At 41.9% G+C, this 14335-nt stretch overlaps 1 protein-coding gene across 21 annotated transcripts in view; it reads left to right on the top strand.

Annotated features, from left to right (window-relative positions):
* SLC6A6 (solute carrier family 6 member 6) overlaps positions 1-14335 on the top strand; it is a 54883-nt gene that overhangs the window by 5946 nt on the left and 34602 nt on the right. For 4 of the 21 annotated variants that reach the window (XM_041425672.1, XM_041425669.1, XM_041425664.1 and 1 more), the window contains exons 3-4: positions 1170-1235; positions 5563-5619. The exons of 3 other annotated variants lie outside the window; for them this stretch is intronic. In XM_041425672.1, coding sequence (XP_041281606.1) covers positions 1181-1235; positions 5563-5619 — 112 coding nt within the window. In that variant the 5' untranslated portion in view covers positions 1170-1180. Of the gene's footprint in view, positions 1-1169; positions 1236-1820; positions 1869-5513; positions 5620-9299; positions 9428-14335 lie in introns of those variants that run through there. 14 more of the 21 variants (XM_041425677.1, XM_041425671.1, XM_041425667.1 and 11 more) reach the window with 9 other exon arrangements.

Below are 14335 nucleotides of genomic sequence, written 5' to 3'. Positions count from 1 at the left end.
CATCCTGCAAAACACCAGCCTGGGGTTCTTATTATGCCTGTTGCTAGTCAAGCATCTGTTGAAAACACTCTTTATTCTGGTTGTGTTGCTAGCAGAAACATTGCTAGATGCTTTATTTAATAGCTTTAAACCACAAGTGTTCTTTGGCTGGTTTTATGGATAAGACAATCTTTCAAAAAAAAACAACCCAAACCAAAGAAATCCAGTACTAAGTGAAGGATACCTCACAAAGGATTAAAGAATCCTTCTTTCCTGCTGCTGGGAATCCTAGATGGGACTAGGTTAAGAAGGTACATCATCATTTTTAAAAGGTAACAGAGAAGAAAAAAATCCAGAAGGTTTTTGAGTACGAACATTTTCAACATTGGTAGCTCATTATGATTTCATTCTAGAATGGGAAGTTCAAATCTCTTGAAAATCCTGTGATGCATGTGCTTCCCATAGATTATAAAGGGGAAATGGTGAAGCAAAAACCCCTTTAAGGGAAGAAGCTCCCAAACAGAGAAGAACCCAAAGAGATGAACCCTACAGCAGTGACTGTATGGTGTCTGGAAACTGCAGAATAACCACGCAGTGCAAATCTGGGGAGTTTTGCTTGGAGATTGCAGTATCCCAGATAAAATTCCTAAGTCCAATACATACACTCTAAAATGAGTAATGAAAAGTCAGTGGTCCAGAGGCCATTTGCAGTGCAGCCTTCCATCACATGCTGTGGCTTTTCAATGGCTGACGGCAAGCTTTGAGCACCAGAGCCTCTCTCCTCTGGTTCTGTGCATGAAATATTACAACTTTGACTCGATAACTCTGTTTGTGCCTGTCTGTGCATTGGCTTCCCTTGGCTTCTACAACGGTGGGAATTTCCAAAAGAGAGTTAAACTCCAGGGATGGGAGTATTGAGGTTATAGTGAAATGGCAGGATGGTGAAGCATCCAGGACAGGGATCTCTCCCAGGTCCTGTTCAGAGAGTTGACTCCTGTGGCAGTGAGTGCTCGGTGGGGATTAACCCCTCAGGCCCTGGCTTGGGCCGGTCTCTGACAGGAGGTGACCACTTTGAGAAGGGGCTCTTTGTGATAGTAACCAGCCATACGTAGTTGTAATGATAAGAAAGGGACCATCTTATTTTAGTCACTTTGCGACAAATACTACCACAATTCATTACTTTCCATCAGTGCCTCATCCTATGGAGGAATCACCACTGCCCATCTACATTGAGGAGGGGACAGAAGTCCCGATTGGTGAGTGCAGTTGGGATGGGATTTGTTTAAGGGAGGGTATTAAGGGTACTTGGGTTTTATATTCCTCACATTTGTGTGTACCCGTTTGTCATTGAAAATGGTAAGGTCTGTTGCAAATGTTTTGGGGATTTTATTTTGTATTCTTCTTTATTTTCTATTTAGAGCTCCTGAGAGTTGTTGAACACTGCTAGCATTGGTTTTCATTTAAATATAAATCAAAGTACATAATTTATACAGTGACATTGAAAGCTTCTGTGCAGCATGTCTTAACACAAGGCTGAGGAAAGACCACAAGTATCACAAGAGGTAGTCCCCACTTTGGCCTTTGACCTCAGTGTTGAGGTACTCAGCATAATCTGACATCTGGGTCAGTGTTTTTGTTCTTGCTGACACTCTCATGCCCAGCACCCAACAGACTCACATTGTCCACACCCCTGCATAGGCAGAAGAGAGGCAGAGAGGTTTGCCATGCACCTTGGAGTGCTGCACACCCCGAGCTCTGAGCTCTGGTGTAGATGCATTGTCACTACCTGGATGTACAGGTTGAGTGCTGTTTTGGGTTTTTTGTTTTTTTTTTTTAAATAGGGAAGCTGGTTTGAAGATAACCCATAAAAGAACACAACTGAAAGATCAGTAAGTTGGACTGTGGTGATCTTTTTTGTACAGTAGAAAGTTGTGATTGCGGAATTTCCCAGAGCCCCATCCTTATACAATCTGTTCTGGACTGCATACAGTGTGTGCTTTAGAGCTCTCTGCCTTGTTGAGCAGATGTGTCTCTTCAAACAAGTTTTTCTTATTATATATTCTGAATTTTTCCATTCCTAAATTCAAGCAATTGCTTCTTGTCTTACTATCTTTTGAGCTAGATTAATTACCTTCCTCTACACACAGTACCTGGAAGGTATTTATAGCTGGATCTCAGCCCAGGAGTCTTCTCTTTTATAGAACATATTAATTTTAGCTCTCTTACTCTCTCCTTAGATCACTTTTGTTGTCCTTATTTGTATTTCCTTTAATTTCTCTATCTCCTTTCTAATCTGTGGAGATTTGAACAACTCATAATTTGTTCACTGTGGCTGTTTTGACATAGCATTATGCTTTAGATTTCCATTACCCCTTCCCTTGTCCACATCCAGAAATAGCTTAGCCTTTGACCCTTCTGCATCACTCAGAAGCATCACAGAGAGAAACTCTATTACTTGGCTAATCTTACCTGCAGTCACCTTTGGGTTATTCTTGGGTTCATGGCTTTGCTAGCTGCTCCTCAGGCAATGTTACTGCTCTCCTGGGATGCTGGGCTTTATACTTCCTAACACTAAATCCCCATCCTATTGCATGCCACTTATTTTATCCAGGGATATTTTGAAACAGTATGCCATTATTTATTTTAATGCCCTGGGATTTTATAGTTTACATAGAAGTTGTTACTGTTTTACCCTATGCAGAGAAAAGTACTTAAAATTTTAATATTTTGATACATATTACAGCTGTCTTTTGCACGTTAGTCCAGACTCCTTTCCCAGCTTCATCATTCTTATTTGTATATCTTCCCTGATTTTCCTTCCTCTAGTTAAAAATGTTCATAAGAGCTGGCAGGTTTAGTCTTCTTCTTGTCTTCTTTTTGTCCCTTTTCTCATTATACACTCAGAATATTGTTTCTGTACCTATTTTATGCATGGCATGATGTGGTCTTCCCCACAGCAGATCATCTTTTCCTCACCTCCCTGGGGTTGCAGTCAGCTGAACATCTGCTGGACATTAGACCTCTCTTGTAGAACTGTTAGGGTTCTGTCCTGGCCCCTGGGATTTCCTCTTGTCTTTCCCACTGCTCTGAGGAAACCTGGACCACTGAGGTGGTGGAACCTGCGCCACGAAAAATACTGTAGGGCTGATGAGTCACAGAACTGACCAACCAACCAACCCAAAAAACCCCAGCTATGAGTGGAAAGCTTTTTAGAGGCTGTTTGTTGGGTGCTGTCACGAAGCAGGTTGGTTGGATCAGGCTCTGAAGTGCAGCACCAGCTGTGACACAGCCAAATTGGGCTGGAGAGGGCACCGTGTTTGCTTATTCCAAATAAGTGTCTGGACTGTCAATACAGCAAGCTGTGGTTGAGGGGCAATGAGTGGAAAAAGTAAATGGTGCAGAGATGAGGGCAAACCACAAGCTCTGGGTTTGGTATCTGAGTGTCTGACATGGGTTAGGGCTTTTAGATGCAGCATAAATCAAGGTAGGAAGCAGCTGTAAAATTCTGGTCTGGGTCTGGGTCTCGGTATTGATTCCGCTTTCCATTGATCTCACCAGTGGTCCACATCCAGGGTGCCCATTTGTACCTGTACAGACCAGAACAGGAATAAAATAAAGGCCTGTCTGCATTTAGGCTGGAGAGAAATAGCACACAGTGCAGTTGTTAAAACATTTCACTCAGCACAACCATCATTTACTTTTAAAAGGTTGTTTGGAGAACTTAGATTATTTCCTCATCTGAAACACATTTTGGCTGCTATATGGCATGCATATTATTCTGACCCAGGCCTGACTGGTGGTGGTAGATTGCTTTGTAGCTTCTGTATTTATTTAAAAAATAGAAAACTCAGTAGACTCAGATATTTTCAGAGTCTAAATTTAACAGTGCTAATTATTTCAAGCAATTTTAAAAGGAACATAAATCTCACTTGTTTATTACAGCTGCTTCATGAAAACAGCAGCTACAAATAATGCTCTGTAATGAAAATCTAGCTAACACTGTCATGAATTAGCCAATAAGAGAATGAACATTTGGGATTTGGTCAAGGGCAGCATTTCCTTCTCTGGCAGGAGGGTCTTTGCACTGAGGAGAAGGTTGTTATTACCTAAATGCTGGTTTTGTTTCCTTGGATGAAATGAAGACTTTGACATCTTTGCGTAAAGGAATATGATTTTTGATTGGAAAAAGGCCTGAGTTCTACTTAATAGTTATGTACTTTTGCCTTTTCTTAAACACATTCCTAGAAGAATGTAGCTGAGTGAGATGCAACAAATAATTTAATAAATCAAAGATATTTATGAGGAGATGGGAAGTATATTGTGACCATTAGCAAAGAACCTACGGAGCAGTGACAAAAAAGTGCAGGTCAGATGCTGGGAGCCTTGGTTCAGGCACAGTTTCAACCATCTCCCACTCAATATTTCAGGAGATTCAAAATAGGCAGAGTAGGTCCTTATTCCCCACTGCCATTCATAGTAAAGTCATGCCCATATTCTTCCATCCCTGTTGTGTTAAATACTAAAGAAAACACCTGAGATTACACAGTCCAAATTTATGTTTTGTAAAGCAAAAACACAGGGAAAAATATTTGTATTTGTAATCATTGCATTTGGTCTATTTAGGAAACCACTGAAGGATTAATTGTGTCCTTGGGGATCAGGAGCAGTAGAGCTTTAGGCTGAAGTGTTTATGTTTTGCCTTCCAAGTCACATTTGAGATGTTAATGTTGTTTGATACCTATGAAATTAGCTCAAAGACGTACAAATTCAGGATATAATTCTCAACTGATTTATTCCAGCATAGTTTTGTTGATTCCAATAGCATTGCTATTGCTTTACTGTGAAAATTATGTCAGAAGTCAGGCCCCCTTTTTCAGGAATCGGCCCTGCTAGCCTTCAACCCCATTGCACTTCTGCTGCAGCTCTGAGTCCCTACATGGGCAAAATCTGAATTAGCCACTTCCATCTTTCTGATCCGCTTCTGCTAATGAATAGCACTGGTTTCAGTGTGCTTTTGTCAAATGTATACAAGTGTTAAGTGGCCCTTACCTCTACAGGATTCTTACCCCCATGAAGTCATCTGGGTATGGTGGAAAGCTCCATTAGCGCTCTTGAATCCATGTTTCCTTGATTGTCCTCACAAGTCATGGTGCAGCCTGGGCTCATTTGGGGCATCTTGATTACAAGAGAAGAATTTTCTTGTAACTGCACCCAGTTTCTTCTGCCACTACTCAGTCTCTGCTTTTAAGCATCTCTGATGTTTTCTTCATGATAAAAAAATGGATTTCCAGTCTACTGCTCTTGGGCAGGCTCACTCAAAGAGAGAAGCTTTGTTACTTTTTATGTTTCCTTTTATAAGAGAAAGTGCCCCCTTTCCAGGCCAGAATAGTATTTGACACCTACAGAGAGCTGGCTCTGTGTCTTTCTAGGAGATTGCCTTCCCTTCCAAGAGAAGAGAACCTTTTTTGTTGCACGTGCTTTGTGGTTTGCTCTTTCATGGGGAGCTGGCACACAGAAAGCTTGATTTTTGCCAGGTACTGAGTGCCTTCTGCAAGGTATTGAGTGCCCTCCTATCCTTTGCAGCCAAAAAGGACTTGATTGCTCTTGGCATCAGTCAGATCTGGACCCAGAAGACCACAGGTAGTATTTACCAATTATTTATGTGCTTTCGCATGCCAGAGTTTGTCTGAATTGATTTTCATTGCATACGAGAGGTTTGAGGCGTTAATGACACTTGCCTGCCACTAAAAACACTTTTTAAAAATAATAATAATACAATAATGAGCATGACATTTATTGCATTGCCATGGGGAAATTAAAAACCCCCAAAATTAACTAGAGTCCAAGTAACTATTAGCTCTTCAGAGCTAATGTGTGAGTTATATACCCTGAATGAGCACCATATGCCAGTTCATTGTGGCACAGTGAGTCACAGGACACATTGTGGAAAGCAATAATTGCTTGGCATGCATTGAAGCACTCAGTAAGGCTTTTTGTTTGGTTTTCTTAAAGGAATATGTTTTACTCTGACAATAAAATGGGTGTTGTCTGATATGCTGCCACCAGGGACTGTTGCTTTTTCTGTGCTTAACCTGGAGCTTACCCATTGTCACTCACTGCAGAGCCCCTCAGTATCTTTTGCTTTCCAGCTGCTTGTATTGTATGTGTGCAGTACCAGAAGACAAAGAGTGAGCCTTCCATTTGGTATCATCTTGTCATTCTGTATTAATCCTCCTCTCCCTTTTCCTCCTCATCTTCTTTCTTTGTCCACAAAGGTAGAGACGTTCAGATTGTTTATGTGGAATAAATGTTCATCCTGAGCAGAGTGAAGCAGTGGGATGAGTTGCACAGGATTGTACAGTCTCCACACATGGCCAGAGCTTGACCAGAGAAGGCCATAGGCAAGCCAGTCTGATTTTGATATTGGCCCTTCTTTGAGCAGGAGGCTGGGCAATGTGACCTCCAGAAATGCCTTCTACCCTGAATTACTTTATGGTTCTGTTTAATGCCCATTTCCTGTACTGATTCAGCCATAGTGCTGTGCATGACATTAACTCCTCACTCCCTGTCACTGTCACTCTCATTCATACCTGCACGGAACAGGAGCCACATCCTGAAGGTCAGTGAGGACACAGAGGTTTTGCTTGCATGGGAACAGTATCAAGATGTAAATGGTGACCTCAGATGAGATTAGTAGGTGAAATTTGGTATCTCTGAAATTATTTGGAATTTGTAGCAGGATTTCACTTGAATTACCTTCAAATCTTCAGTAAGTTCCAACTGAAGTTATCAATTAAAGAGTTTAAAGCATAATTATATCAGGATAATAAGTATTTAAAAGTAGATATCACCTTTTTTTTTTCCTTTTCAGTGACAAATCTCGTTCTCTAGCAGCCTTGAGGAGAGCTTTGGGGTATTTAGGATTTAGTGAGCCACCAAGTGCCCTGGCTGGGCCGTTACGTGCTGGTTTCCTCATGTGGCTGTAACCACGTGAGGGAGTTAATGCTGCACAGAGCATCTGCTGCTCAGCTCAGGGCCCTCCCAGCCCTGCAGCTGTCTGCCAGAAAGCTGGGACGTGCACAGGGGCATCTGCGAGCTCCATCGGGTAGCAAATTTTCATGGTCAGCCCATATGTTAGTCAAAAAAACGCCCTTTGTCAGAACAATGTTATTTTAATTGTGCTGGGAGAAAGCAAGATCACACTCAGATTCACCATGTCGGCCTAGGGGATTTTGGGCAATGATGTAGCTATTCTAAGGCAAAAAAACCCTTCAAAAACTCCCTTGGTGGGAAAAAGAAATAGGAATATTTCATGGGGTTTCTCTTTCAAGTCTGACAAGATAAGGTGCTTTCTCTCCATCTCTCTACTTTATCAACAAGAAGTATACTGTTTATGTAAACACCTGGTTTCCCATCAGGTTCTACCAAAAGTAAAGTTTACAAATGGGGCTACCACAGTGGATTGAAGAAGGACTAAATATGAGCAACCAAAAGCTTTTGTTGTCCCCTTTTATACAATGCAGGATTCTAAAATCAAGATTTAACAGGATAGATTTGCTTTCATTGCTGCCCTCTCTTTTCTGTAACCACATAAATACTCTCACCTCATACACATCCTGCTTAAACGATGCAGGGTACTGTTCTTTCAAGTGTGAAAAGGGTTTGTGCCTGGTAGAGGGAATATAGTAATGGAAGATACTGTTGCTCAGTAGGGTTGAAGTTCCCTTCTCCACTGCTCTTTGTGCAGTACACAAGCAGTAGGTTATAAGTCAAATTTCATGGACAGATAGTATCCAAATGTGGAACTTCAAGCAGCACATCTGACTTTGAATCACCTTGGTGATTTCTCCTGTAAAGCTACCACAAGTTCATGTAGCTCTTGTTAAGGTCACCTCCAAAAATTCAGACAAGTCAACCAAAGGAAGTCTCTCACTTTCTGCCATTGGTTTGCATGTGAAGTGGTTTTGTTGCTATCTCAGCTGCTTGTCAGGTGCCTGTTGTTTAAAGTGGAACTGCAAACAATTTCCCACTTGTCCATTATTAACTTTTGCATAAGAAAGCCAAGTAGTGAAAAATAATTGTAGTCATGATGAAGACAGCTTTAGATACTAATGTGCCACATTGGTATCCTATTTAAGTGTGTTCACAAAGATGAAACTGCAGGAAGAAAAATCCTCAGCTGCTAACAGGAGTAAGTTCAGTTTATAGTAGTCGGGCCAGGACTATAAAAGCAACCTGCAATGAAACCATCAGCTAGCATTTGTTTGAAAAGATAAAAAGAGATGAAGAAAAGTACTCAGGCTGTTCACATATTGTCATGCTGTATTTGGGGAAGCTTACCTGCAAAAGCCAACAGAAAAACAAGTAAACAAGTACCTGTAGCCTGTGAGATTGACCCTGTTGTGAAGGTGGGACTGCACATACTTGTGTCTTGTATTGGAGTCAGCCTTTGCTCTAACACAATTTCCTTTGGAGGCTGCAATTCGAGAGTGAATTCTGTGAGGCTTTTGTCCAAGTAGTGTGTGAGCCCAGGGTTTTGTTCCTGCTTGGTGTGTGCTGTGCACTTTGCAGACCGTGGTATGCAGAAGTGGTTTATGTGTTAGTTTCCTTGGAAAAGCGAAGTATTTGTTCAGGCACTGTTTGGTTTTCATATCTCTTGACATAAAAATGAGCACAGCTCTCGGTCTGTGAAAGCAAATGTCAGAGACCCATAGCAAAACTGAACTGAAAATACACCTCTGGTTGGGAATCAGTGTGAATCACACGGTATTTAAAAGCACAGTGGTTTAGTAGTCAGTACCAAATGTTCTATTTGCAACTCAGAACTTTATTTATTTATTTAGATCAAATAATGCCCATTGCAAGGCCTGTAGGACATAGTGGTATTCCTTCTCAAATGCCCTCCAGAAGCACAGTGAGCGGCTCTGGGCAGCCAGGGAAATTGAGAGGACGGGGCTGCAGCTGGAGACAGAGCCAAGGCTGTTCTGGGATTAAACAAAACATGCCATTGTCCAGCCGTGCAAGCCAGCACCTGGCACCAGCTGCAGGAGAGCAAATAAATATCATAGTGTCTACAGAGCTTCATTTTTTTGTGTGTGTGAAAGTCTACGTTTCACCAATCTGTTTTGCAAAGTTGTGCTCTCCCTGAGCTTGTTCATCAGCTTTGCCACTTCTTCTTTTTGCACGTCTCCTGCAGACCCGCCCGCACTGCTGCGCTGCCGTGTCAGGGGTTTCAATTTCATTTCCTGTGTGAAACTTCGTGTGCCTAAAGTTTTTGTTCCCCTTTTTTTTTTTTTTTTTTTTCTTGTTTTTGCTTGAAGGAAAGAAAACAACAACAGTAAATTAAACCTCAAGGTGCTTAGGAAATTTCTGTGGCTGAAGGCCTGTGAGAAGAGGTGCCCTGGCAGAGCACCCCAGTCACCTGAGTACCCTGGTTCATCAGCAAAAGGTTGATGCTCCACTTCTTAAAGATTACAGCTCATTTCTGTCACTGAGTTGTATTTTTGCTGATATTTACTGCCAGCATGGAGGAAAAGTCAAGGCTAAAATCAAAAGTAGCTCACTCTCGCCATTAAGTTTTAGTGCTCATGGCCCAGCCCTCAGGGCTTTGTAACCTGCTCAGATTTTATAGCCCTGTAATGGGACTAACATTGCGGATCGCGTGCGTGTAATAGCTGTTTTCCTGGTGCAGGTTGGCTGGCTGCTTTCCACCCACACTGCCGTGTTGCACAACTCTTCCTTCCATTAATGTACTCTAGAAAAAAAAAATTAAAAAATCAGGTGTTGGGCAGATGGGGCACGGGAACAAAGAAGAAGAAAGGATTGCTCCCTTCCACTGATGGTGTGGGGATCTAGATTTCTGGGAATAAGGTACTGTATGACATGTTTGTACAGCTGCCACAGGTGGGATAAAAATCTGTCCTCAGTTATTGTTTAAGATGAATGGATAGAGGCAGTAAAAACACAGTTCTGGCTTTGTGTGGAGGTGGCCTAGGCAGGTATGGCAACAGCTGATCAAAGCCATTGCTGGGTATAGAAGACTCTATTGTTTTTCCAAAAATGGGTAATCTTACACATCCATCTATTTTTTACTTAGTTAGAAAACATAATGAAAAAGTACATTGCTCCTCAATTGTGAGAAAGCCCTGAACATTAGCATTGGTAAACTCAGTTAATTTAAGGCTAGATTTAGAATTAGCATGAAAGAAAAAATAGGTGAGGGTGAAATGATTTCTCCCCAAGGAAAAACTACTTTGATATAATGAATTCATATGTTTTATTGCACATTTGCCTCACTAAATTACTACTTTATTGTTTATCTTCCCTGCACAGGGGCAGTGCTCCATTACTGTAGCATGGAAATTGCTGTCTGACATTATCATGTGTTGCAAGTGCCTTGCAGAAGTGTCACGTAGGATCAATACACTATTAATCACATGCAAAAAATTCAATAGGCACAGTGCACACCACTGACTGTTTGAGTTCATAAGCTTTGTGAGCTTTAGGGGGTTTGCCTTTTTTTATAGCAGGATGAAGGACATCCCTTAATTGATTCTGATCAATTTGGTGGTTTATTTGTGGCAATAGGAATTAGTTAATTGACGCCAGGGTTTGATAGAGAATTTCAATCCATTCAGATGCAGACCTTCAGAATTGATAGCAAAACACAACAATGCTTATTCCCTTGGTCAGAAAGTGTATAACTTCAGGGTACAAGGAAACAGAAGAGTTGAGGATGTGCACAGCTTGTTGAATCTTCTTCAACAATGCCCATCTTGCTTGGAAAGCCATCAGCTTGCTACACCACATGGACAGAATGCGTTTTGTTAAGGGTCCTCTCAAGGACAAAGAGGTGGTGTCACCCAGTGAAGTAATGGTTTTCCACTTCCACAGTGGGTGAGCTGGTAGAGCAGAGGGAGCAGGCAGGGATGGCAGTGGGAAGCTGGTGTTTCTTTCCAGCCTGTTGACAGTCAAGAGGCTGTGAGCTGGCACACCCAGAGGCATTAAACTGGGCCAGCAGTTGGCTTCACGTGAGCAAAACTAGTTTTAACTGGTTGTTCTCCTGCACAGAGTTACCAGCAGTTTCCCCTGAGTCTCTCTGCTTCTGCCAACCCCTCGCTCCTTCCCCTTGGTTGTCTTTGCCAGAGTAACCCCTGTGCCTGCTTCTCTGAGGAGGGGACAGAGCAGGAGCACCATGGCTCTCCAGGCAGGACACTTGGGATACAGGAGACACTGTGAAATCCCACAGAGGGTTTCAGTAGACAGAGTCATAACCAGTCATAACCAGTGTTATGTGTCTTGCATCCCATGCTCCTCCCTACTGACTGCCACGACTGCCCTGTGCCATCTCCTGGGGAATCAGGCTCCAGATGAGGCATGGGGGCATCATCTTTGCCTCACCCCTGTTTAGAGTCAGGGTCATGCTCCCTCTGAAATCCATTGGAATTTGTGGGTATTCATTTTCCTCCTTTCCACCCCACACAACGGAAAAGGAGTTTTTCATTTCCTCCTGTTCCAGGTTTAGTTGTAACTGCTTTGTTCTTTGACATAAATAAGTAGAACAAAATGAGCATCTAGGATATTATGTGACTGCAGATTTTCTGCTGCTGAAATCTGAGCAAAGATGCAGGATTTTATAACAGCTCAGTGCTGTGACATGGTGCCTATTTGAAGCATTTGAAGAACATGAATGGAAACAGCAGCAAGAAAAAAGGCATGTAGGGAAAAAAGATACCTTTTGTCCAGACCACAACTGATGAAAAAGAAATTGCATTAAGCCCTGGGCTTTTCTTTCAGAGTAGGCTTCAGCTTTATGAAGAAGTTCATTTTCCTCCTAGAAAATTTTCAGTAGCAGATTTTCCAGTCAGTCTTAGGAGACTAAAAAAAGCATCACAGTGAAAGAAAAGGAAATTATGAAGAAGTGAGAAGGGAGATGGAGAAAGCTGGAGCAAAAAACTAAGAAGAAAGGACAAATGGATTCTAGGGTTTAAATAACAACCCAAACCCAGGGAAAAGTATACAGAAAAAGAGGAGTCCATTAAAGACAGAACAGTGAGCTGTAGTTCAGGGAATTTTTAGAGGCACTTTTTAAGAGGAAGAGAGGCAATGTGGGCAGTAAAGAGAGTGGTATTATTTTTCAGAAATTGTAGGTATCTTGTTCAATGAAGCAGAATGATCTTGGATATGAATTAGGGACAATAAGTGAAGTCAGGTGCTCCTTGGGTACTGGTAGGGCATTGAGGGCTGGCAGACATAAAGGCTTTTTTTTTTCCTCTAGATCAGAAAGACTTGCACTGAAGCCATGAGTTTGATCAAGGGGCTGTTTATTTTAATCATGTATCGATTGGCTTAACCACACTGCCCCGGGAGGGAGGGAGAGCTGTCAACATCAAGAATTACAGCTTTCAAAGTTCCAAGTAATCCTAGGAAATGAGCCAAACATAATAAATGCAGTTTTATTTGGGACCTGATCCTACTACTGTTGAAATCAATAGCAGTTTTTCCATTGCTCTCAATGGAAAGTGGAAGCTGCTTATTTGAAGACCAGCTCTGATCCAGAAATCGGGGCATCTAATTTTGAAATATTCATGAATGTGAATGTAAAATAATAATAATTTCTTAAAAGAGCCAACCCACAAATAGATTGGCAGTTCTAGGAAACTCAGTTTTTAAGGGAATGTTGACTTCAATTTGCAGAATACAAAATAAATGACAGAAAATAAGAGCGATGGCAATAAGTCCAAATAAGCAGTGAGCTTAAACAGGGTTAGAAGAATTATTTATAATGTGGTAAACTGATGTCTTTCAAAAGTCATTGAGGCAGAAGAGGATGAGAGAGCACTGAGAAGCTCAAGATACACATTCTGCACAGGCTGAACTTACTAGAGAAGGATCCTTGAAAGCAGAAGTAATGATGATACACATGATATTGCAAAAATAGTCCATAAAATCAGTGGTACAGCCATACAGTCATTCTTCAAGCAACATTCCCATCAAGGTGAAAAACACTCTGAATGTGTACTTTGCTTTTAGTTTTCCAACAGAAAAAGAAGCTAGAAAAAAACACATTCAGTTACACTCTAGTCAACAATTCGGTATGCTGAATCTTTAATTAAAGTTTATATGCATTGGCCAAAAAGTAAGTATCTGCTTTGCTGTGGTTGCTGGTGTTCAGATGCAAGACAGGGCATGCATTTTAGCATGTGTAAATGTTTACAAACACATATCTGTGTATTCAGGAAGACTTTGATTTTCCTATTTCCATCAGCATTTGGATAAATACTGTTTGAAAGACTTGATTTTTAGTGACTATTAAATGAGGTGGCATCCGTGGTGTGCTTGTCCTCCAGACTCCTCTTGGAAGGTGCTGCTGTGCATTGGTCGCTTGTCTTCAGCTGTAAGAAGCTTGGAGAGGATCATTACTGTAATCCCAAAGCAAAAACTGAACACAGTGTATTTTCAGATGTGTAATCCATGGGTTGTCTGACAAAAATGTCAGTGGTCCAGCAGTATTGAGAGTTGTGTCTGTACTGACAACCAGCAGGTCCTGGCTGTGCTGGTGGCCTTCCCTCATGGGCATCACTCACCATCTGCCCCTCTGTGCAGCGCCTTCCTCTTCCTCTACCCTTTTTTTTTTTTTTTTTTTTTTTTTTTTGCAAGTTATGAGGGATTACATTTCACTGCCAGTATTTTTTTAAAGGGTATGGGTTATCTGAGGTGCAGACTCTACATGTGAATATCTGATAGCTGTAGCCCAGGGGATGTCCCAAGCCAAGCTGGCTGTGAAAGCACTCCTCTTATGGGGGTATTTTCACCTGTGCATCAAAGGCTGATCAGTCATGGGGGACAGCAAGAGAGCCTGGGTTATTGCAGGGTATTTCACCTGATGAAATTTGTGCAGGGAACAGACACCTGATTCTCCTGTGGAAGGGCCTCCTGGCTGCAGCAGTGAGCAGATACTTGAGAAGTGCAAAGTGCCTGTGCTTGATCCCTTGTTCTGTTTTTCCATATTTTACCAGCATTGATTTGATAATTGATTACTCCATCTTCAGTTAATGAGGGTATGTACCAGTGTATGTGGGAGCAAGCGTGGCCCAGTCTGGATTTTTTCTCCCCTTGCTGTCGGATCAGGCTCTTGCAGTGTGACTGGGCTCAGCCTAGGGGCACACCATAAATAGCAGGCTTGACTGCTGCTTTTTATTTATCCATATTGAGTTCATCAGATGAAGCCAAAGCTTCCTGGGGCCATCTGAAACTTCCTGGAGGGGGTACTCTCACAGTCAGATGTGGCTCCTGGAAGGCAGACGTGTGTCTCTGGGAGGCAGACATATGCCTCAGACCTGGATTGCTCCTTTTG

The sequence above is a fragment of the Onychostruthus taczanowskii genome, unplaced genomic scaffold (genome assembly GCF_017590055.1).
Source record: "Onychostruthus taczanowskii isolate IOZ18803 unplaced genomic scaffold, ASM1759005v1 scaffold9, whole genome shotgun sequence".
NCBI classification, from domain to species: Eukaryota; Metazoa; Chordata; class Aves; order Passeriformes; family Passeridae; genus Onychostruthus; species Onychostruthus taczanowskii.
Note: the sequence above shows the minus strand (reverse complement) of the source record. Positions and strands in the feature narration are given on the sequence as shown.